General features: G+C 36.0%; 1 protein-coding gene across 2 annotated transcripts in view; it reads left to right on the forward strand.

Annotated features, from left to right (window-relative positions):
- Positions 1 to 397: 397 nt before the first annotated feature.
- LOC121327848 (nectin-3-like) overlaps positions 398 to 26,844 on the forward strand; it is a 128,818-nt gene continuing 102,371 nt past the window's right edge. For both annotated transcript variants that reach the window (XM_041272111.1, XM_041272110.1), the window contains exon 1: positions 398 to 520. In XM_041272111.1, the coding sequence (XP_041128045.1) occupies positions 427 to 520 (94 nt within the window). In that variant the 5' untranslated portion in view covers positions 398 to 426. The remainder of the gene's footprint in view (positions 521 to 26,844) is intronic.

Below are 26,844 nucleotides of genomic sequence, written 5' to 3' on the forward strand. Positions count from 1 at the left end.
TAAAGAAACAAAAATAAATCCCAATTGTATTTAATCAGTTAGCATGAACTCAAATCACGCCCGTTTGACTTAACGGCGCTACTCGCCTCTCCCCTCTCCCTTCATCTTCAGGGAACCATGCTGCATCCAGCAAGCAGACAGAATTTGATTTCGACCAATCCAAGTAAATAAATAGGGTGGGGGGAATTGTCCTTGTGAAACAAACATAAATATGTAGTTTGTTATACACATAACTGAAGATTATATAACAAAAACATTTTTAGGTTGTGTGTGTGACCCAGTCAAATTAATTTTTGTTTGCGTTGCAGTATGTATATATATATGGTTGGTTCCCTTGGTGAGTGAATGGTACGTTCCAGGCGCAGCTCAGTCCCCCTGGAACAGTTGCACAGGCTCCGGAGTTGGGAAGAGAAGTTATTGAGAATCATGGCGGGGGGAATGTCATTCCATTGCCACAGGAATAATCTGTTTTTAACCGGATTGAAAGCGACAGTTTTGATTTTCATGTATAATCTTTCTGGTAAGTGAAAATGTTTTGTTCAGACACAGAAGTTAAGACATAACAGGCTACATGTAGGTAGAAAAAAATAGTTTGTAAAGTAGTCAGATAGTTGCGTTGTGATACTGTGCTTAGTGTGGCATATACATACATACATACATACATACATACATAAGCCTAAAGTTATGTCAGAGCTCTGGTCAAAAGTGACATATCTCGTAATACTGGGATAATACACCCTTTTATAAACCAACCTACCGCTCTACTCTGCCACATTATTATAGTTGGGTATTTAAAAAATAATAATAATTAGAAAATCAGAATGGAATTTGACCCGCTGTTGTGGATGCAAACTTTAGCTAAATAACATTTATGTCAATATAACAAATGATGAAGGCCTACTTATTCGTATTGCAATTTGCGAAATTATTTTTCAGTCTTATACTGTGTTGTTTTTTTTTTTTTTTTTTTAAAGTTAATAGCATGCGGAATGGACAGTGAACACATTGCAGTTTGGGGAATCTAAAGTATGGTGTGTTGTCCATCCTTCTGAAAAGTCATAGCGAGACTAGCACTATATAGTTTATGATAAACAGTGCCCCATATCGGCAATTGTGATTTAGTGTTTAGATACAGTACGTTTTGATGTGATTGATACAAGACCCGACTTCATGTGTGACATGTTCAGTTGTATGTTATGGATGGGTATGGTAGTGTTGGTGGGGTGACCTGCGGCTGCCATGGAAACCGCATTTCGTCGAGAAAGAGTACAATGCTGGTACTCGACTGCCTGTGCCGTGACCAGAGTTCAAAGAACACCGATAAACTCCTGAAGGAAAACAGTCGCGTTGATTCTTCTAATGAGTCACATCAGATTAAGCCGGTGTGTAAGATTAGATGGAATGAGCGCAAGAAAGTAATAACTTTACGGGTAAAAGAACAACGTGTGTTTGCATTTTCGCATCCAGTGAGCTACAGCAGGTTTTGGTTGAAATATTTCAGAGTTATTTATTTTTCACATCTCCCTCTTAAAAGGCTACCTAAAGCTAAACGGATAGCATTCAAATTTCACTAAGCATATTTCCACTCATATTCAAAGTACATTTCTCATTTTAAACTAGTCGTTTATTTTCACCAGATGAAGCTTTGCAGATTTAACGGGGTGTTTACCCAGGATGTCTCCTGCACTGGCATGTAGTTTATTTTATAAAACGTCTTCTAAAGTTTTTCGCTCTGTGGAGTCTCTTCTGTTCCCACCATCAGCTAATTGATTCTAATTTGAGTCACACCGATACCATTTAATGTCTTGTATTTAATTGGAGTCATGCTGATGGTTGGGTGGGATTGTTCAGTGTTGTGAGCAGCTGTAGACAAGTATGGGCTCATCGTTTAATTAAAACACAGTTTCCCACGAGATGGCATCTAATATTAGCCCCCATTAGAGTTGTATTCACAAATATGTTAATTTTATGGTTATCAATTTAATGCACTTCCACACAAGTCATTTAGATTTATTTTTTTTTTGGGGGGGGGGGAGTAACCGTAGATAATGTATTCTGAAATGTGTGTGTGTTTTTTCCAGACACAGGATGATACTGTAGCTAGAAAGCTTTGTCAGAAAATTGAAAACTGAAGTAATTTTAGCAGTTTTTGGTGAATTGAGGTGAAACTTTCAGACAATTAAAAAAAAAAAAAAAAAAAAAGTTTGCTTCACAAAAAAACAGGTTGTCTGCTGTACTTTTTTTCGACACCTGTTGGTGTATGTTGGTTTGATGGTCGCTCAGAGACCTTGTTGAGACAGTTGTTGCAGAGAGAGGCAGCTGTTAGGAGTAGGAGATGGTGTGCCTCAGGTTTCAGTGCAGGGAAGTGCTTGTTACAGTATGCCCCAGCCATTTAAGGTGTTCAGCATTGCACAGTAATTTGCCATATACAGTAGGTATTGTATTTTGCACATACAAATCTGTTGGTCAAAGAGATTAATTAGGCAGTATTGCATACTATGTGTTTGAAACTGCGTGATATACACTAATCTGGGACTAATGGTTTTGCAGAGGAATTTCTTATTTTCTGTGGAATGCAGACTAGATAATGCTAATTAATTTAATGGCAAATCACACATTTTTATTTAACCTTTTCCTAATTTGGAATATGTGAAATTTTTGTGGGGGTTTCTTCCTATGTGAACTGTGGCTTCTAGGTCATCTTGCCTTCTCCCTTAGGTACATCTCAGTCAGAGGCATGGTCATTAGCCAGCCAGAAAGATTGACAGGAACAAAAGGGACTTTTTCTTGATGAGCAGTAATATAAATCTTTACTGAAATATACGAAGATTTCTTTTTAAGTTAAATTTGTATTCATTCAAAACCTGTTTTCCCACTGACCCCTGAATTTTTCCTCCAGCCCCCTGTACTCTGCTATGAAAAAAAAATGGTATCCGATCCAATCAGGACAGTTTTTTGGATTGTGGCATCTTGTTTTTAAGTATCTCCTGGATCATGTACACCAGAATGTATTTAGATGCAGGAGTTATAGACTGTTGAGATTTGAACCAGCTATGGTTCTAGTGGTCTCAAGAAGGCTTGTATAGGAGTACAGGTAAAGGGATTGCTAAATGTGGTGTGTTAATAGGGAATTTTGCCTTGCATATTTCTTATCTCTATAAGAAATATAATAAAATAAATAATTTGGCACTTCCATTCCCAGCTGTGTGCTACTCTGTTATTAGATGCATAATGTACAGTATTTGCTTGATTCAGATCATGTTGAGAAACAAGACTGTGTAGTGCTATCTGTAATACTTTAAAGCTACATCCTGTATTGATTGGTTTTATTTGTAGAGTCCCACCTTTGTTTTATTTATTTACATTATTGTGTGTATCAACAGTGGCTAAAAGGTATCACGACTGCACTTTTAAACTAGTCTTTACAGACCCTTGGAACGGGATTTTGAAAAAAAAAAACACCTCTTGTAAAAAAAGAAATCCCACACCTAATCTTTCTAGTTTTATTGCCTTTCTTGGATTGGAAATGCACCACACAAAACATTTTCTGATCTAAACCTCTGAGTGAACCAAAAATGGATGAAGTAAGGCAACTAGATTGTATATGGGCAGCCAGTAGATTAGTTCAACATTTTGAACAGTAAATTCTGCCCAGAAAAATAATTGATGTGTTTCACAATGCAAGTCTAGAATGATCAGTTTTAGCAAAAAGAACATTTAGAAGTACCCAAACACAGACAGGCCTACAGTGTATCTCCATGCTTTTGAGAGGCTGGATGTTTCTGCCTAACCAGTAATCTTATCTCTGTATCCCTGTATTATATCAGTTACTGTCAGTGATTTGTTGCAAGTGAACTAAGTATGAAGCCCTGTGTTCGTTTCTTAAATTTAGAATACAGAACCATGCTCAAACATGTCAGGGAAGTGGATAAGAAGCAGCAAGGTGATTGACAGGATTAGTCCTCAGACACAAGATCACCAACGACAAACAAAGGGAGCTCCATGGCTTGACCTTTGTCAGCAGCATTGCATTGGAGAAGCTTTGAGATGGGAATTAAGATCTAACACAACTGAGTGTGCTGCTCTCAAGGCACATTGAGAAGTTGACAGTAAAACACGTTTTTAGAAATGTTCTCTGTCCCTCCAACCATGCTCTATAGTAGAAAGGCAAGCTATTTGACAAGTTTTGAAACACAGTTGACCTCTTAAAGACATAAAGAAATTCCCCTGTTATATAAACAAATACTAATATGGTGAGAGTTCCACAAATGTTATTGTAACTGGTCTCCTTATTTTATTCCACTCATTTAAAAAATCAAACCAAACACTTTTAGCTTTAGATCCAGTACAGTTTCTGTAAGGCTTACAGTTGAAAAAAACACTTGGAATACTACAGTATTAAGGATATTAAATAAACTAGTGCTATAACATTCCAGCATGTATTTGCATAAAATGGCAGCTCATTGAGTTCTGAACTAGACACTGCAGTACTCCAAAACATAGTGTCTATTCTTGACACAGATGGTATGTCCTCATTTGAAACAACAAATAGAAATGACATGCTCTTCATTTTAAAAAAATGCTTTGAAGTGCTAAAGACTTGTTTTTTGTTGTAGATGCCCATTTAATTTTTGGAGAACCCAGAACGTAAACCCTGCTCTTATTTTTAAATATTAATTCTTGTTGAATGTTTAAGTACGCACTTTCATGGTTTATATCTTTCATGACTGTATACATGTATTGCTTCAGAGCAGGCACACAAACTTCTTCCCAGTTTAAAGCCTTCTTTCACGAAGAAAACTAGTAGGGCTCCTGATTTTACTTTCTTGGGAATGGCAAATTTCTATTTTTTTTTTTCAAAATGACAAATTCCATTTTTACCAATTTATTAAGAATTAACAATATAATTTGAACATAAATAACATTTTTACATTTAAAAAAAAAAAATGTATTGAATTCATTTTTTTAAGTCCCTGAGATACTGTCGTTTTCAGGAAAAAATATTTCAGTCAACAAATAAAGGTGTTTTGAAAAAAACAGCTTATTACTGGCATAACAATATATAGACTAGTTGAAAAGGAGGGGCATTATTACAAAAATGTACAATTTTCATAAAATTACAAATTAAATCCAATGTTTAATGTTTCATCTGCAACAACGCAGTCTGGTTTATGCTATACTAGCTGTAAAAGTGCTTGCATGTGTTTCTCATATACCCTGGACAGACAAGAGTTGCCTTAGTTAGAGCAGGGCTTTTCAACTATTTTTTTTTTTAATTTAAGGGGGCCAGATTGGGGGGGAAAAAAAGTTAGTTCATTTTATAAAGATCCAATTCAGAATCCACTTGCAAACAAACTAAAATGTCACAATTTTGCTTCACTTGGTTTCACACTGAAACAATCAGCAGATATACATGTACAGAGCGTCTATGAAATACTGTATCTGTAATAATGATAATGTACGTTCATTTGGTTTTTTTGACATCTGCTGTTAGTGTCAGCACGCAACCCATGTTAGACATATCGCTGAGAAACACAGACTTTTTTTATGGGCATTATGTTGTGTTTTTTTTCACCGTACAGTACACATACCTATGTGTGCTTTCCGTGCTCGGTGTACTCTGGGTTATGCATTACATCAGTTTGTTCGGTTTCGTTTGCATCTTCAGTTGTAATGCGATTGCTTTCATACTGTCTGACTTTGAGGTTGAAACGCATTACAGTTCCCTCTCAGTCGGTCTGAGACCACCTATTTAAGTGAGTCCTAGTCCACTTGTTTGGTGCACACTCTGATGCGTTTGGACGTTTCGCACCTGCCAAAACGAACCGAACTTAGGTGTCAACTGAACTAGAGTGCGAATTATCCTCTCCTAATGAAGGGCCCTTACTCTGCACATTTTTAAGCAATAATAAATATTACATAACTTTATTTATAAAGCAATAATAAATATTACATAATGTTCAGATATTAAACAAGACTTACACATTTTACCATATTAATAGTATTTTAATAAGAGAACAGTGTGAGAATTTAACAGAGTATCAGTACAAACATTTTAAAATGTATGTGACATGTTAATAGTGTAACTGTTGAGAAGAGATCAGCTCTTCTACTTTTGAGCTTCTAACTACTGTGCCCTCTGGATACGTATTTCCAAAAGCTCCTTGTTTGGTTTCAAAATGCCTTTTCATATTGTATTCGTTAACTACTCACACACATTCATTACACAATAAACACATTGGCTTTGCATTCAGTTGATAAAATAAATAAGTATTTATTGGTCCACTCGTTGAATCTACGATTTTCACTCCGAGTATGTAGTGTTATTAAGGAGTTAATGATATATTAGAAATGTTATAAAAGTAGAGGTTTCACCTCAACCACCGTGTCGTTTCCTTGTGTTGAGTGGGTGACTGAGTAACAGATTTGCAATTTAATAGCTAAATAAATGAATACATAAATTCAATTAAGTTTTTTTTAATTGGGGTGAGGGTTGACTTTTTTTTTTTTTTTCCAGGTACTTTTCACTTTTCATACAACTCCAAAATTATTCCACAGAATAGAACTCTCACAAAACAGCTAGTTGCGTTTTTAAACAACTCGACTCACACATCACACAGGCAGTGCTGCAGCAGAGACGGGCAGTCCATCAGTGTAATGCCCACAAAACCACCTGTTTTCTCATTATCCAATGATCCTAATAACATACAAAAATGTTTTATGCAAGTGTCATTGCTGGACTTCTGGGTAGTGTAGTTTTCAAAGCAATCCATTATTTTTTATAGGAGAGTAACAGCGATAAAAGTCGTTTTTTTTTTTTTTTTTTTTTTTTTAAGGTTCAATTGCAAAGCAGAATTCCATTTCCAAAATGTCAATTCCATTCCCAATTCCTAAGTCCACGATTCCGTCTGATTTCGCAATCGTAAAAAATCAGTAGCCCTACTGTAGCTCCGTCAGATAATAATCCGTTAATATGCCATAGGCTGCTTGTCATCATCCCCTAAAACATTGATTGGAAAATCTCTCTTGGCTGCTTCGCAAATCACAAAAGGTTGCAGTCCCATGCATAGTAAATGTAGTACTGTAACCTCTAGTTGTCTGGTGGATATAATATTGCTGGTGTTAAGCATAACAGTGATTAAAATCCTGTCAGGAGGATTCACCTTCATCTCACATTCATCTTTGTTCTGAGACCTAATTTCTCAGAATGCTTTCAGACTAGTAAATCATTCAAAATATTTTCACTCCCTTCCCAGCGGTCTGTCTCTTTTTTTCCTTAGTACTGTATTTTTCTATTTGCTATACAGTACCATAATTGTGACATTCAAGGATGTTCAAGGATGCAGAGTTCTGTGACAATGGATCTTTTGTATCCCATGGGAATCTATTCACCTACCATGTGTCTGAAATAAATACTGTTAGGAGAATGAAGTTAAGGTGTTGGCTGGTGTTGGTCACTGCAGAACCACAAATGTTGTTGTTGTGATGAAATAATTGATAAGATGTATTTATTTATGCTACTTTTCAGTTTCAAAGTTTCTATGTGAAAAGAGAGAGTTATTTACAGTACAAGGAAGCAAGCAAACTGACAGCTTACTGGAACATATGGATCAAAAGCATTGGATAAATGGCAGGCAACACCCATTAAAAGGATCAGACATGCCTTATACTGTGTCCGGCTGTTCTGTAAACATCCAAGATTAGGCCTAAGTGTATCTTTATCATTTTAAAAGAGGAGAGTCATGATAGTGGCTTGCACACAGTAGCACCACCTTATTTAGTCTTTTAAAAAAATAATTGATCAAACTAATTGCTTAGTTGAATTGGTATTCTGATGTTGTACTATAGAAGGATCTTTCACAATTTAGTGTCCTTGTTCAAGACAACCATGGTTGGGAAAACTAACCTTCCTTTTCAGGACAACTGACTGCAGATTAGGACGTCTTTTTTAAATATGTGTCTTGTAAAAGCACAATCCCTGTTGTTTTCACAACCTGTTGAAGGTTACCAAGATAACTAAACATACAGTAGCACATACTTTATTTTGTATTTCTTTTAATGAAATAATATATTTTGTAGTGAGTGCATTGGGGTTAATGCATTTACTGTATTGGCATGAGTATAAATGAATACAACTCTGAGCAGTGGTTTCATGGCTAAAGGGTATGGAGGTGAATTTAAGATGACTGTTCATGCATTTTTAAACATCTATCACAGTAGAAGGGAGTTCTTTGATTCATGAACATTTTTTATGGAGATCAATCCGGGGCTTTTTTGCTTCTGTTGATTTGTTGGTTTCATGACTATTTTCAATACTATTTAAATGTAGAACTGCTTGAGCGTAGTGAACTGCTAGTGACATCTGCAGCGTAGTGACAGCAATGAAAGTGACTCAGGATTCATAAATAATGATAGAAAACGTAATTTAAGGTAGGCCTACATGTAATGCATATTTGTTTAATGCAGTTATTACGTTAAGTTTTGAGAATTAAGTGTGCTGAAAGTAGGCTAGATACAAACCTCTTGGTGTATTTTAACATGTTTTGTTGTGTTAACAATGGAGCATGTGAAGCTAGTGATCTAATATAAACGCTGGTGTCAAGTAATTGTCTCCAATACACGGTGGGTCTGCTCGCAAATATTGTAAATAAACTCCAGAGGTGTTTAATTGAAGTTATACAGCATATGAGAGAAATTTGGATCTAGAACACTGAGTGTAGATGTTTTCTTGTTTTTGACATTGAGGCCGAGTCTTTTAGTAATAATTAAATTGAAGATATTTGGTGTTGCAATTTAAATATAAAGACGTACACACTGTGACGTGATTAAGATGAAAGGCTTTAATGCATGGGATAGTTTTAGAAATTTGTATTCTCATTCGGGCAGTAATGACTTCTGCTGTGCATTCCAATTTAGAAATATAATGGGCTCTTATCCTAACAAGGGTTGGTTTTAGGAGCAAAAATGTATGGTGTCAGCATGTTTCACAGCTTTACAACTTTTCTCTAAAATTAGGCTTGGTAATAAGTGACATCTGTAGTGAAAAAGAACCTCTACTTTTAACCTCTCCATTTTGTGATGGTATTAATATGTAGCGTTTACGGTCCTCTTATGCCCCCAGAAGAAAGCTTTATAAAAACAGTAAGCTCTGTGAAACTAATTCAGTGATTATCAATGGGCCAACACATGTTGAGAATATCAAAATCTATACCATGATTATTTTACATTTAGTTCTGTTGTGTGATTAGTTGGACTAATGATGGCTAAATTTCCAGAAATACTTGTCCCAATTAGATTAACTTTTACCTTGACATGCTGTATGTTGCAATGTACCACTTTAAATGTAGGTCAGAATCTTATGTGGTAATTTTGACAATTAAAACACTTGCCATCACAGGGCTCGCAAAATCGATGCCTGACATTCTGGGACAACCAAAAAAATCTGTCGGACAACGTGTTTTTGGCTTCTTGCCCGAGGGACAAGACAACGTTCTACGGTTTGTGAATTGAGATTGCGCTCACAGATCATCCCAGTAAAACACGTTTAGAGGGATCAATGTTTTTCATTGGTAATGCTTGAGTGATTTCCGGGGTGATGTGGATGTACACATTGCTTGTGACCAAATCCCGCAAGGATTGCCCCGTTAACACCCCTCAGAACTCAAGCAATCCTATCTAGTCAGCGCAGTGGTGTCACATGACTGTCTGCACCAAGGGTAAATAGACACTACGACAGCCAAAGCATATACTTTGATATGAAAGGCTATGACTTTTTAAATGAAGTTACAGACTGGAATTACAACCTACAGTACTCTGCTCACCAAGATTCACATTGTGTTATATACATTTTAAACACTCTTGTTACACAGACCCATTTATATGCTTTGTACCAATGACTGTACACCAACATTAACACACTACACGTAACATTCAACACAAATAAATAGCCCAGGGGCGGGGCACTTTGACACAGGAACCAAGATTTCAATGAACATTTCCACTTGAAACAAAACTGATGATTGATGTATTTTTTTTTTTTTTGTACTGTCTTCTTCAGTGAATAGGATATAGCCAGAGTACTGGGTGCAGCATGCCACAAATTGGGTTCTGTACTTGTAATACTACATTTATTCACTATCTCATTGATATTATTATTATTATTAGTGCTAGTAGTGACAAATACTTTAAAGAAAATTAAAGAATAAAACCGTACTAATATTAATAATTTAGCTAATGCCATTATCCAAGGTGACTTCCTTAACTTACTCCAGCAGCTTATATCGTTTGTTTTGGATTGTCCTTTTACTATAGCGAAGAAAAGGCTTTGGACCCAAACAGGGTTGTTATAGCGAGGGTGTACTGTATTAAGTATTTGACTTATATGCTTCATAGACGACACTTGCACATTTTAATATAAATGAGTGCACATTTGTTATTTCATTTTTGTTATTTTTCACCACCCATAGTGTTCAACATTTAAGAGGGTATAAAGAAGATTGAATCAGAATCCAATTACATCCCTTACAAAAAAGTAATATACTGCAAGTATACTTGTGCCAAATTGTCTAGTTTTAGCTTACTATTGGTACCATTATACTATTCTATTTTGACACAAGTACACTTGCAGTATACAACTTTGTATATTATTTTTGTAAATAATGCAATGTAGTTCTCAAATATTGGACATCTTCTCTTTTGCATACCTGCATTGTCTCTTGCTAGATGTGCACCTCCAGATTCTGACAAATACTTTTAGAAAACCAGGAGCAACTTCTGCTCTGGGTCAAAAAGCTATAATGCTCTGCGGCGGCCCGTCTATGTGGATAACTATCAAAATACTAGTAGAAACAAGTAAAACACAAGGCTGGGAAAAACAAATGGAAATCTGGAAAAAAGTATGGAATTTTGATGTTGAAGAAGTATATGAACCCTGAGATAATGTACCTGTATTGAGTACAGTGTACTTTGTACAAATCACAGTCCATAGGTCAGTTATGGGCAACTTGACATTTTTTTTGGACAACCAAATTTCTGCAGTGGACTGCCTGAAGGGCAAGTACCATTACAAAAATTTTGCGAGCCCTGCATCATGACATTTTTTAAAACAGACTTCACGTAGTTTACCGCATGTCGATATGCTTTTTCATGGTGCATATTTGCACCATGAATAATTGTTCTTGGAATTCCTTGTTTATTTAGTTTTTCAGTCCAGCACATTGCAGACATTGTGATGGAACATCTTGTTTCTGATTGTTGCACAGACAACAGGAAGGTTACATTCCCATTAATTATTCATTCATATCAATAAACTCAAGGTAAACAGCCAAGGAAAAAAAATACAACTGGTGGCATGCCTGTTAAAAATGACTTCTGTCAGATGGTCGGCAAATGTGTGTTACATTTCAGGTCCTACTGTACAGAGTAGCTCAGCATCATCTGGCCCGTTCTCTGTCTAATCTCATCCTGTGAGAAAATGCGTCATTATCATAATGTGTTATTGTTACCATTCTCTTTACTGTGCACCTCCCAGCCACAAGAAAGGCGTACTGTATTATTGGTTAATGAAGGGCAAACAGAGGGAGGGACGCTGTTACACTGAGCTCAATATGACCGTGCCTCCGGGAATTTTCAATCGCGTATTCACTGGCAGTGACACAGATTTTTTTGTTAACTCAAACACGTTTAAAAAAGAAAGAAGGAAGAAGCGGCAGTGAAGTGTTTGGATTTACCTAATGTTCAACGGGTACACAAATTCGTCCCCGACAATAATATTAATGTGAACTCACAGTTGTCAAATACTGCAGAAATTACACAGAGATTACACAGAGTTAAATTGAATTGTGAGAGAATGGCCTAAAAATTGCAGTACTTAAAATGCAGTGGTGCAAACACATTGTGACTCATTTTATGTCTTCAGTGTATAAATTGCTTATTTATTTAGACATTACAATGACTGTTGCTGTTTTGTAATTTGGTATTATTCCCCCCAAAAAGACCAATGCTATAAATGAACACACAATAGGTAAGTCATTATTAGTTTTGCTCAAATTCGTACACCAAAAAAAAAAAAAAAAAAAAAAATTGGTAGCTATGACATGGTTCAAGTAGTAACTCCCAGTGTTATGATATGTGTAAGAGAGATAACATAATGTTGAACAAAACACAATCTTGAAGCTTTCTTTTTACATTAATTTTTGTGTAATACATTCACACTACCTTACGTAATTCTGCTTTAACGAGTAAAATGTGTGCTTCCACAAAAGTGGTTAGAATGTGTTTGCTTTTTTTCCTGAATCGAGTGTCCAGCAATGCACCAAACACAAAACTAAATCCTTAGCAACTGTAAATTTCCAGAACTGTGAAACTATATAACGCCTCTCAAATGTAAACATCTAACATTATGTGCTTCCAGCTGTTCATCATTGTGATGCAGCACTCTCCATTGCCTGGCAAAGTTTCTATTTCTATTTTTTTTTTTTTTTTCCCCAAAGTCGCTTTGTTTGTACAGGTTTTTAACAGCTATTGGTAAACTACAGTTGCGCAGACACTGCAGCTCGAACAACTCATTTGACTACCATTATCAAACTCCAGCCATGGGTACATTTTCAACCAGTTTGCTTTTAACTTTTCCTTCACTGATATCCCTTATTTGTGCTGTTGTATCACTAAGTAGGTGTCTAAGCCTCTAAATCTAATCTATATATTAGTCAGTGGTATGTGACTGAGTTTATAAAAATAATACCATGTATTTATAACCAAAATTTGCCCTTGTATTTTTTCATTGTAAAACATTTGTTGTTTTTAAATTAAATTTTTACAATGGAAAAGTGACCTTTTATATTAGTAACAATTAGTGTGTGAATCACTCAGAAAACATTGATTTTGTGTTTGTTTGAGTTAATTTCATCAACATGAGAGGCTCTCTGTATTTCTTTTTTGTTGTTTTATGAATGAGTATGAAATCGCCTTGGTGCCCTTGGCTTGGATTTATGTTTTGCCTTTCTCCCCCCTAGAACTGCCTTGGTGCCCCTGAATCTTCACGCCCAACGAAGGCAACGTTGCCTTGCCTTTCGTGACCTAACTTGATGCCCTGACCCCTGGTCTAGAACATAAACAGTTCAGCAAACTTAAAGTTACTGATCTGGTGTGAAAGAATGCATTCTAAAATGGTAATATTAAACAAGGGTCGGGATGGGGGAATGGAACCCCTTAAGTGAATCCTAGACATTTGTATCATGTTTACAGTATGCCATGTTAACAGTACAATATTGACATGATTTACCCTGATTCACCATGGGTAACCATTGCCAGAATATGCTTGGTTCTGTACACTGTGGCACAATAGCCAACACGATTACATATTAATAGACATGCTGCTATTCAAGTTTTTATTTATTTATTTTTTTGCAAAATCGACCATTGTAATGTCAACGTTTATTTTCTAAAGAATTTAACATTTTTTCAATTTAACCAGAGAATGGGTGAAATCGACTTTTAAAAAAATAGTTTTTATGCCATTGAGAAACTTCTCATTTAGCAAAACCCCTACACAATAAAGATCCTACACAATTTTAAAAAATTGTCTCAAATAAACCATAGAAAGCGCAGCATATTAAAGAGTGTTACATAAATGTAACACATTTCCGAGGATAAATAATATGCACAGCTAATTGAACAGAACTAACTATTTGGAGTCTAAGCTCCGCCCCTCTCCTGCTTTGGCACAGCTGGACCCAGTCACTGGAAGACAAGGCAGACGGGCCTGTTTCGTCCTGCCGTGGAGACTTCAGCTGTTGGTGAGGGTATTGTGCACAATACTCATTAAGAGTTTTCCTCTTGTGCCCCATTTTCAAATCAAAGTAGTAACTGCCAGAGAGCATTCTAGTGCTGTTTGTCAACGAGATCTGTCAGAAAAGGATGAAATGACTGACAGTGAAGCTACAGTAGCTACTAAGGGACCACTAAGATGACGGACAGCGCCCCCTATCCGTTCGAGATGGAACAGACTACAGATGATTTCTAAAGTATTATTTTTGGTAAGAACATAAATATCAAGTGGTTTTACTGACATTTATCCTAAGTAAGTTTATTTCAGGTCGGACTCATATTTTTTGTGAATTTGGCGTTTAACAAGCTTTACAGATTAAAATTGAAAAGTAGCAAGCCTGCATATTAGTTTTTGACTTGATGTACATTACTGCATCTCTGCACAAGTGCTGAAATGTACTGCATTTAAAAGATCAAATTAGTGAATCTGAACAGTAGAGGATCTTTTACTTTATGCAGTATTCTTGGAGACATTTTCGATGCACTGCTGCTCCTCCTCACAGATGGACAGTGTCACTACCTCTTGGAAGAGGTCAGGAACAGGCTGTGCTGGCAGCTATGATTTTATCAAACCAAATGCAACAGAACAAAGCTTAGCAAAACAAGCTGTATTTTAGTAAAATTCTAGTCTTATTGTAGCTGATAGCGTAAGGATTGTTGCCCGTGATGCCAAACCGATAAGACAGCAGTAACGACCCATGGTGTCATACTGAACACAAAAGCCAGATTTGTTTTTTCTAATAGCTCTTCCGGCAGTGATCAGAGGACACACCCCTGATCTCAAACCCGAGTGCACTGGAACTGACATGTTAAAAAGACCTTTGCAGATTTTAAACTTGCAAGTGTAACAAGTTGTCAGGATGTTAACAATGAAAAGATAAATAACAGGTAGGTTATTTAAACAGCTGTAGCAACACGTGGGAGTGTGCAGTATAATGCTATGTTTCAGAACCCGCTACTTACGCTTTTAAAGCCAGCTAGCTGTAAGGTCTTTGATGCTACAGTATGTCCACCTACTGTAGCAGCCAAGTTATTTGTCAGTAGACACACAAGATATGACTGTATTGTCTTCATGAATTTTTCAGCTGATAGGAAGAGTATTTATACACAGAAATAGCAATGTTCCCAGAGGGAATTCCATGTTAACGTTTTTGCAGTAACTAAGATGTGAGATCATTTACTAGTCCTATGCCCTTTGGAATTTAGTTCAGTCATAATGTAGCACTAGCAATATAATGTATGCAAGAGACGTGATTGTGTTCAAATGCCTTTTAATTGACAGAAAGCTGCACCACACTGGGCTTTATTCAAGTACCAGTTTGATACTGTAGCAATCATAATATGTTAACTGCAACTTTTTCTGGAAAACTTGATATCATTTTTTTAAAAACAAAGTATCAAATGAAATTAATATTTTGAAGCGATTCGTGTTATGCCGGGTTAGTGTCCTCTTATATAGCTTTACATTAATTTATTGCAGTTATTCAAATATTCTATGTCTCAAATATAGCCTATGTTAAGCTTTTTTGCCTACCATAGACGTGTGTAAATACTGTAGGCTAGATCAGCCAAACTGCCTAAGTGCCAGCACTGTCCAGTTTACTGCACTTTATTACTGGAAAAATGAAAGCAAACTTGTTTACAATAGTAGCAGGAGGATGGCTGTTTCATAGCTACAGTAAAAAAGAAGCCAGAAAGCTTCTGGGAGGAGGAAAGCCTGTGTGGCTGCAACTACTTTTGACAATGTTGGCTTTAGTGTGTGGTGTCTGATAAAGCAGCGTGCATAGGAATCTTATTTCAATATAGATCTTAGCATGACTGAGGGACACACAGCTTTCAAATGCATTTTATACTTGCGTAGTATGTGGTATACAATACAGTAATATGTCTAGAGTCTTTCAGAGTCGTAGGGTAGCTACAGTGGGAAGACAGCCACTGCTGACTCAGGGGCACATGAGTATTCTTGAAGATATTTTCAGTGCACTACATGGATTTGAATTTTACTTTTAAGTCTGACCTGTGTGTCTTTATTTAACCATCCATCTACACTAGCTACATCTCGACTACAGTGTTGCAGGCTAGTTATGCTACAGTGTGTTTGAAATAAATAGCTACATTTCCTGAAGGTCAAAGTTTGTTATTGCTAGTTAAAATACTTAACTGAATGCACTTAGATACATTGTTAACATGTGTTGTAGTCAACCAAAACTGTAGATAAGCTGGCTGACACCCCTTTCTGCATCTCTGAACAGTCTTCATTGTTCATTGTATACATTTCAGTTGTGGTTTTCTTGTTTTGTTTGTTTTTTTGTTTTTGTTTTTGAACAAGTACATGCTTTTGCAATCAGAGTTTGATATAAAATTAGCATTTTCTGTATGCTGAAGGAACATAATTATAACAGCACCTTACGTTCATGCATTTAGGGCTGCAACGAAGGGTACATTTTGACCTTTTGAAGGCTTGTAACACATTACCAAAGGAGGGTTTGGACCTTCGATGATGCTGATTTGCATAATTAGTGCTTTGGAAACTATACCCTGCTCCATACATGGTAGTGGTGCCATATAGATTTGCTACATTTAATGATTTGGCAGTGGATCGACAGTGAACAACTTTTATTTACATAGTATGCATTATACAAATCCAAAAGATCCAGTGTTTGCATGCAAGTGACATTTCTTGTGTGCTTTATAGTATTCAAACATTGTCAGACAGTTTCTGTTGACAGAGAAAAAAAACACAGTTTGAACGTATTGCACCAAATATAGCCTTGCAGCCAAATAATAATTTTCAAGAGCAGGCAAGGATAGCCCTCCTAGTTTAGAGAGTGAGTCTCTCCTTTTCTTTCTTCTGGGCTGGGAACCTTTGATAGAAAATCTACCTAACGGAGAGATTAACAGCATTTTCCAGCATCTTCTACTATTAATTCTATTTATTATACTGATTATTGGTAACCTAAAACTTAGTTCCAATCTTCACATAATATAATGATTTACATGCAAGTAAACATTTTCCCATCCAACTAACAGTATGATTTTTGAAGCAGGTAATTTATTTGCAAGTTCCCTAACAATCCAATGATTCTATCACGATTTTAACGCCCATATAACTGCTGTCAGCTACTTTTGTACACGTCCAACTACTGCAACTTACAGAAATATCATTACAATAGCACTTTCACCCTTTGCAGGAATTTAAATCACTGAGCAAATATTCAGAAAGTCACTCCTATTGCTAACGCGCCTTTATGTAGACATTATTCTTAAAGGTTTCTTTGTAATGGCTTATCCCACAGGGTTGACATTAAATGCTGGAGCTATTTACAATGATGCATATTAAATATACAACACAGTAAAACATCGCAATTAAAACGCCTGGGGAGCAGTGTCTTCGAAACAGAAACAATCTATTAAATACCAGCAATAAAGTTAGCTTTGTCTGCAACAGACGTGTTTTGCAGAATGCTTTAATTCAGCTTGGCAGGCAGTGTTCTGCAGCGCCCAGTACTGTGCTGGGAAATCACTTGGTGCATCAATTTATTGATGTTTGGATTTGCAATGTTTTACAGTATATGAATACTAGTTCACTTTGACCTGGCTAATCCAACATTTTTCATTTGTCAAAATTGAAATATGACATAAATTTGAGAGATTAATGTTACTTGCAAATACATCATTGCAAAACATGTTTGTATAAGATAAACAAGGATGCACTCTTTAAATGAAAGTTATTTAGTGTCTAAACACAAGTACTGTGATAATATTAATAAGCGGGTTAATAACAGTCTGACATGCAAAGTGAAATTCATGCAGTTTAATATGTTAAAATTTGAAAAAACCTGAACTTATGTTGGAGTTTTAAAGCTAAAACTCTGATTTTGTTTCATTTAACTTTGCTAATTCATTGCCACATCTGTTTTACGTTATTTTCTGCATTCCGTCAAGATTAAAATTATTGCAGATGTGTTATTTTTAATAGGAGAATGTCATCTCTGTTCGTTCTTATGGCGTTTTATGGCAAAACTAGTTCACAGTGTAGAAATGAATTTAATCACAGTCATTAAGTGCAGCAGCAATGATGCTGCTATATTTTAGTCTCAGTGGTTTCAGTCCTTCGAGCTACCTGCCAAGAGCATAAAACAAGGCAGGCAGAAAGTTTATTAATGAAGATGCACCCTCAAAATGAGACTGAGTCAGCTGTGAGGTGGAGATGGTGGGAGAATGAACTAATGAAAGTACCTATTAGCAATGTACTGGAAACTATCACTTGACACTATGCTCACACTGCTTATTAAGGAAATAATAAAAAAATACAAATAAAGATTTTATCTACCTACCCTAGTATTTTTTTTTTTTTCACCCAGCATAACCAGAACCACATACATTTTGTTTTTTATTTGGCCTTACAATAATGCCCCTGGCGACTGAGTGAGGCACATACTGTATAATATGTATGCTTTAAATACAATATGTGCAGTGTACTGTATGAAACATATTGTATGCTCCAGTTCAAAATCAATAAACAACCTAGTTTTCTTAATATTACAGAAAGAAATGTATCTTAGAAGTCTACAAGTTTAATTAACATAGTAATGCATGTTACAAAATAAGCAATTTTTGTTATTTTCACAGATACAATAGGGTTGTTAACTGTTAAGTTTAAAAAGTATTTCACACAGAAGACATCACACCATAAATCATTTAACCAACTATCCTTGGCACAATAAAATCCCAGTTATTTATTGTTTATTTTATTTCTTAGCAGAAGTTCTTGTCCAGGGCAATTTACAATTGTTACAAAATATCACAGTACAAAATACCACCTTATAAAATATCACATTATAAAATATTACAGTACAGAGTATCACATTACATAATATCACATTACAGATAAGAGCAGTTATAAAATCAGTGACAAATAAGATCAGTGAATACATTAGATGATTACATGTAAGGGGGACTGACTAAGCAGTTAACTTGTAGAAAGAAAAAAGTTTGTCTAATACAATTATCAATGTAGTTAAAATGCGCAAGCTTACAGTAATACGTCAGTTGTAGTTTGAATAACCCTACTGATGTAAAAGGCTGGCATTGTAGCTGCAGTTTGATAAACACACGGACAGTTATACCCCAGCAGCGCAAACAAACACATTACAATTATTAAAGCTCCAGAGGGTTGTTTGTGTGTTCATTTCTTGCACAGTGCGTTAATTTGTGTGCAAAACAATGTTTGTGTGGCAGTTTGGATTTTAAAAACAACTAACAATTTTAACAGTTGTTTTTTTTTGTCAGTTTTTTTTTGTTTTGTTTTGTTTTCTAAAACAATGCTGTTTTTTTAAACATAGTATAACTTTAGATCAATATACTAGCATGGTGTCTACAGACTTCGTGGTAATTCTAGGGCATTAGGACCCTGGTGAGCGTCGGCTGGCAGGCATCTGGGCTCATGGGCAAGGGGGAGCTAGAATGGTCGCCAGTTGCCAAACAATTATCAGGTGCAGCTGGGGGTGCTAATTAATTCTGCATTAAAGCAGGTAGCAGACAGTGGCAGCAAGAGTTTTTGATGGTGATGATTTGCCAGTACAAAGAAGGAAAAGGTATTGTTTGGTAAACTGACTATCGGTTATTTACAGGGTAACAGTGCTCAGCCCTCCCTGATAATAGTTTAGGGTAAAAGGAAGGTGTAGGTAGGTCCCAGTGGAGCTAGGCTTGTTTTGTTTTTAAATGAAATGTACCAGTCCGCTATTGATTTTGATGCACCCAAACGTCACAGTGATAGACAATGTCACAATACATTAAACCAGACAACAAACGTTTCAATCTCATTTCTACTGCATGTAAGTTAGCGTAATAAAAAAAAATACTGATTGGCCCACCAAATAAGTAATTTCTTATTGAAACTTGGTAAGAAATAATAAAAAAAAGACCAAAACAGATTTATTTTAGATACCTTGCTTATCTAGTTTTAAATTTCTCGCAAAGCTGAAAATTGAATGTGGCCGATATCTTTCTTATCTTTATTTCTTTAGAATGCAGAATTAATCGGAATATTGCATAGCGATCTGGAAAGATCAGACTTGCACTGACTGTTGGCTGAATTTATTTTTATTTATGTAGTTATTTATTTGTTTTGACCAAATTAAGAAAGAAAAGGAAGTAATATATACCTTACAAGCCAGTAATACTGTATATTGAAACGGAATCTGAACCTATCGGGATGGGGGGGCTGAAATGGATTGTGCACATAATGAAACAAAAATGAGTTATTGTTAAACAACTCTACCCTCTCCGCTTTATCAGACGGCCCTCCGTTCTCGTGCTCTGTGTTTAAATCTGTTGAACACATGTTGCTGTCTGTAATGCTGCAGTTCCCTCATTGACCACAATAAGAATGTCGTGTGAAGGTAGCATGAGAGTAGGGTGAAGACAGAGTGAAAGCTGCAGGAACATAAGAAAGTTTACAAACAAGAGGAGGCCATTCGGCCAATCTTGCTTGTTTGGTTGTTAGTAGCTTATTAATCCCAGAATCTCATCAAGCAGCTTCTTGAAGGATCCCAGGGTGTCGGCTTCAACAACATTACTGGGGAGTTGATTCCAGACCTCGCGATTCTGTGTGTAAAAAAGTGCTTCCTATTTTCTGTTCTGAATGCCTCTTTGTCTAATCTCCATTTGTGACCTCTGGTCCTTGTTTCTTTTTTCAGGTCGAAAAAGTCCCTTGGGTCAGCATTGTCAATACCTTTTGAGTGCTTGAATTCGGTCGCCGCTTAGTCTTCTTTGTTCAAGACTGAGTAGATTCAATTATTTTAGCCTGTCTGCATATGACATGCCTTTTAAACCCAGAATAATTCTGGTTGCTGTTCTTTGCACTCTTTCTACAGCAGAAGTTTAGTGGCGAGGTGATCACAACTAAACACAATAGTCTAGATGAGGTCTTAGTAATGCATTGTACAGTTTTAACATTACTTCTGTTGATTTCAATTCAACGCTTTTCACAATATATCTAAGCATCTTGTTGGCCTTTTTTGTAGCTTCCCCACATTGTCTAGATGAAGACATTTCTGAGTCAACAAAAACTCATAGGTCTTTTTCATAGATTCCTTCTTCAATTTCAGTATCTCCCTTATGATATTTATAATGCACATTTTTATTTCCTGCGTGCAGTACCTTACGCTTTTCTCTATTAAATGTCGTTTGCCAGTGTCTTCCCAGTTCTGAATCTTGTCTAGATCATTTTGAATGACCTTTGCTGCTGCAACAGTGTTTGCCACTCCTCCTATTTTTGTGTCGTCTGCAAATTTAACAAGTTTGCTTACTATACCAGAATCTAAATCATTAATGTAGATTAGGAACAGCAGAGGGCCTAACACCCTGTGGTACTCCACTGATTACCTCACTCCATTCTGAGGTTTCCCATCTAATCAGTACTTTCCGTTTTCTACATGTTAACCACTCCCTAATCCATGTAAATGTGTTTCCTTGAATCCCAACTGCGTTCAGTTTGAGAATTAATTTTTTATGCGGAACTTTGTCAAAAGCTTTCTGGATAGCTAAATAAACCATGTCATATGCTTTGCAATTATCCATTATCGATGTTGCATCCTCAAAAAAAATCAAGCAAGTTAGTTAGACACGATCTCCCTTTCCTAAAACCATGCTGACTGTCTCCCAGGATACTGTTACCATATAGGTAATTTTCCATTTTGGATCTTATTACAGTTTCCATAAGTTTGCATATGATTGAAGTCAGGCTTATTGGTCTGTGGTTACCTGGTTTAGTTTTGTTTCCCTTTTTGTGGATTGGTATTATGTTTGCAATTTTCTAGTCTGTCGGTACAACCCCTGTGTCAAAAGACTGTTGCATGATCTTGGTTAGCGGTTTGTAAATAACTTCTTTCATTTCTTTGAGTACTATTTGAAGGATCTCATCTGGCCCAGGGGATTTGTTTATTTTAAGAGCTCCTAGTCCCTTTAACGCTTCTGCCTCGGTTATGCTAAAGTTATTTAAAACTGGATAGGAACAGGTTGACATGTGGGTCATGTTGTCCGTTTGTATAAACTTGTGAAAAGTAATCATTTAATATATTTGCTATTTTTTTTTCATCTGTGATTTTACCATTTGTATCTCTTAGACATTTAACCTCCTCTTTGAATGTTCTCTTGCTGTTGTAAGCAGTGTGGTGGTGGCGTCCGCTCGTGTGAATCACACTACATTCACACTGCATGTACTTTAGGAATATTTGGAGAGGCCTGTCTGTCTGCCAATCATTTGTATTGTAGAAGAAACTATGAGGCCATTTTTATTGTTATTTAGAGAATAGTTTGTCAAATACATTATTGAGAGCATTGGAATCTGGGGATCCGGAGGAACCAGTCACTTTTTTGCATGATTCTTATGTGCAGAATAAGCTTACTAATTAAAAATAGTAATAATTTGACATTTAGCAAATCTTTATTGGCACATGTTTTTGTCATAATTTTACCTCAAAGTATTATAACAGTGTGCAAATTTGCTAATATTGAAAATGAGATACTATCTTGATAAAAAAAAAAAAAAAAAAAAAAAGACCAATAACCTTTATAACATAAGAGGTCTGGAGCCAAATCCTTGGTAATTCCCCCCAGTGTTTACTGTTATTGGTTTAATAGTTTAAATGTCTGCCCAAGGAAGCAAGCGTTTATTTTGAAATTCCAATAGCTCTCTCTATCCCAGGCCTTGGCTAATGTGATTTATTCAGTAACAAGAGGAAATAATGGAAATTATACTTTTATTGAGCAATGTGGTATTTCAGACAGACTGTCATAGCTCAGATGAAAGTCGGTACTTGGAGTGTTTTTCTTAAGCAAGGTAATTAGGCTGTATTAACTGATTCTAAAAGCTTGCCCTGTCAGGTACACTACTGGAAAGGGATGATTTTTTCTTCAGTTGTGGTTAAGACGATTCTTGTCTCATAGATCCTTTCTGTACAGTAGCTGCAGTTTATGTGCAGATAAATGTTCACGCCAATGCACTGTACTATAAATGTGTGTATATGTTTTAGTTTTTTTAAATAATTACAGATTTTTCTGCCGAAATTTTGTGTTGCTTATCTTGCTTATCTTGGTCCTCTCGACGCAGTACTTCTTGAAATTGCTATCAGTGCATGTATTGTGAACAAGTGGGAGCTCAGCTTTTCTGCATTAGTCAGGTTTGCTTAGTCATGTTTGCTCAGGCACTGCAGGTTTATGTTTACTATTTGCATTACATTTCTACCATTTACAGCCAACAGTTTTTATTTAGGGGAAAAAAATAGCTTTATTTACTGGATCATTTTTTATTAACCTAAAGTGCTGGTATTTTAACGTTTGTAGACTACCATACGGATCAGGATCGCTGAAGCTACGTTTCTGTAGGAAAACTTGTGTATGCGTGTTTATAATAGTGCTGGGGGAATTTCCCCCCTATGCTGCAGCCAATGGGGGGGATTCCAAAATTTTAGGGGGGGGGGGGGGCACTTTTGCATATAAAAAACTATATATATATATATATATATAGATATATATATATATATATATATATATATATATATATATATATATATATATATATATATAAAACTGCATCATCATTCACACTGTTGTTGCTTTAAAATAAGTTGCTTTTAGGAGACCTAACAGCTGCAGCAGGCCTAACGGAGCACTCTCCATTGCTTTTGTCATTGCCTGACGTGTAGGTTTTGCAGCAGAAGAAAGGTGCTTTTCTTTTTAACCAGGGGGCAGGGGGGTGGGAGCTGAGCTTCTAAGTTTTCCAACGTTACCACCCCTTTCAGTCTGGATGGTTCAGTGACGGAGCAATAGACTTGAAACGAAACCTAAGCTTTGGGCTCTGTCACATGATGACAGGCTTAACTTCAGGCGAGTCGTAGTTCCGGCTAGGAATACTGTAGACACACAATACATCTTTGGAAAGCCCTGAGTCTACTTTTAAACAAGCCATGAACCAGGTAGGTAGGTGGCTTTGATATGTGCGTAACCTTCGGTGCTGAGTTTCTATAATCCTTAAAGATAGCGGCCGAGAATCACGTACTAGAGAAAAAAGTCTCGCGGCGCTTAATATCCAGCACTACTTTTATTTATTTATTTATTTTAACCAAAACTACTCAGTATGCAGCTCATGGGGCTTTCGTAACTGACACCCACTTCTTTAGAGATTTGTTGTAGCATTTCAGGAATTCTAAATTGGGTGAAAAATACAGTAGCTTGGTGTCTTAAAATATCTCTGGAGGATTTTCCTGTCAATGACACCTGGCAAACTTCATCTTTTGTGTAAAAAAATGGAATGGCACCTGGAGCAGTTTGTGATTTTCTTTTTTTTTTAAGGCAGTGTGGACAGATACCTGAGGGAAAAAATGATTACCCTCATATATATATATATATATATATATATATATATATATATATATATATATATATATATATATATATATATATATAAAATCTTCCCACAAGGACAAATGGGAGCTTGGAATGAAACATGTAATTACCAGATTCTGCAGGGTCAATGCCCATTTTTGAACTATTGCCCCACCCCTGCTTAGTTAAATGACAATTTTTCACCGTTTCTATTAACCATGCGCAAAATAAATGAATAAATAACCATACCCAAATAATGCCTTAGTTCGAATCTTGCGCTTCAAGTGAGTAGAACAGGCATTTATAAAATAGTGTGTAAACAGGTATATGTACATACAAAACTGTAAAAACAAAAGTCGTTTTTAATTTAAAACAAAAGTATGTTTTCTTGTGTGTGTGTGTGTGTGTGTGTGTCACTCTGTGCAGCACAGTATCTAGGTTGAACTGTTGCTGCCTGCTGGTTTGCAGTTTTCTGATGAAAATGTTTGTGCCCAAGCACTGTGGCTTGCTTCAAGATTAAATCTGTTCTACTGGTATTTTCCCCAGTGCATTCCTTGTACAAAATGAAGGAATTGATGGCTGCCAAGTCCAATAGAGATAACAACAGGCTTGAATACAAAAATAAAATAGAATATTGTAGGTTATATTCAATATAAAACATGTGTTGTAAAAGGCCGTCAAAGGTAGTTGGGATTATAACTTTTTGTTAAATTTTTGCAATCCTGCGATTCAGACACCGTCAGGGTATTTAATACATGTAGTTCGGAAAAGTCAACCGCTAGGTAAAAACAACCGTGTATCTTTCACACATGCAGTGTACATTTTTAAAAGTGAAAACTGTAAAAATGACTGCCGTGGTGGTTCTAGTGTTAGTAAATGTTAACTGCACTTCGTGATTTTTTTTTTTTTTAGCGTGCTGTGCTTTGCCTTTTGAATTTTAAACATGCCTAATTCTAAACGTAGAATGTCATTACACCCGTTGGACTCAGGCAGACGGTTTGCTTTGTATTTCACAGTTTTAATAAATGTGAACTGCGTTTCTTGATTCTTTAACATAACTGTGTGTTGTGCCTTTTGAATTTTAAACATGCTTAATTCTAAACATAATCTGTTTACTAATTAAAAAAATATTACAGTAATATTGCTTATTTCGCAAAAACAAAATGTAGAAACTCTATAAAGCCACTTGCTTCCACACACAAATTAATTCTAACCTACTACAGTATCTTAAACACTACAATTAACCTATACAGTAGTACAAAGAAACAAACATGAAACCATGTACTGTACATTTCAAACTAATCCATTTCTTCAGTGATTTTACTGCACTTTGCATTCATTAGGTTGAATTAACACTCCACTTCTGCAGTGTGTGCTTCTAATTTTAATCCATCATCTTATTTGAACACATTGAGACAATTAGACATTTGAAATGGAAGTTAAAGCTTAACCAAGCTCATGTTGTTTTAACAGCGGGGTTACCATTAGGAATTTTGATTAAGACACGTGAGCTGTCTGAAGTATGGTGTAAACTGTTGCTGGCAAGAAACAAAGGAGTTTAATGCCCCCTGCACAGTTTAGTTTGGTAGTTAACCAGCATGCTGTCTTTTTCGCGAATATAATCAGTTTATTTTGACTTGGAGTAAATATATGTACTTTGCAAACTGGCTGTAATCTTCTTTTAATCACTGATTCATTTTTGGACCACCCAACATCTAAAATACTGCTACAGTTCGGAAATTAGGTGGAAATCTGTTATTTTTATTTTTTCAAATTATATTTTAAGTAGCCCTGGGTAAAAACTGGGTTAATGAGATGTAACACTTTTTCTGGGACAGTTGTTTAACTGTAAATTAGAGAAGCTTGGGAAATCTTTATTAAGCAATTATTCTGCATGATCACTTGAAAGTGCGGTCTTCTAAGTTTAATGAAGATGTGATTTGAAGTCCTAATTAATGACTTGGAGTTCCTTAAGTGGTAAGTCCCTGTGCCACACTCTTAAGAAAAAAAAAAGTTAATTGCAAATAACAATACAGGGCTCCAGACAAACTTTTTGCCTGAGGAGCCAATGGCTACTTGGCCAAAAATTTCGGATGCCAAATCCAATTGTCGGGCGCCACTTTAAGAACAAGTTGGTTGCTTCCATATTCAGCTGCTTAACCTTTTGCGGTCCCATGTCAGACCAGGTCCGACATCATCAAAAAGAAGTAAAGCACAGCTCTCTAGTCGTTTTTTCTCAGAGAAAAGCTGAGAAAACCTTTCAATGGCCGAGTGAGACCGATAGGAGCCGAATGAAGCCAAAAAAAAAAAATAATAATAATCTGATAGCCCCTTGCATCACATAGTTAACACAGACATAAACAAACTACAAACTTCAAATTTCCTGCAGTTCTGCCTTTTGGCAATGTGTTCCTTAACTCAGCCCTCTGAACTAACTGGAATTGGGCCTTAACTTAAATTGTGAGCTAGCAAATCTTTCTTCTTATTCACAATCCGAGTCAGTGTCACCAGCAGTTAAAATGTCTACATCACTTGGCCAGGATGTATAATTTGTAAGAGTGCATTGATAATCGGTATCCTATCGGCATGGCATTGATGTTATAATTTAAAAAAAAAAAAACAGAAATA

The sequence above is a fragment of the Polyodon spathula genome, chromosome 15, assembly GCF_017654505.1.
Source record: "Polyodon spathula isolate WHYD16114869_AA chromosome 15, ASM1765450v1, whole genome shotgun sequence".
NCBI classification, from domain to species: domain Eukaryota; kingdom Metazoa; phylum Chordata; class Actinopteri; order Acipenseriformes; family Polyodontidae; genus Polyodon; species Polyodon spathula.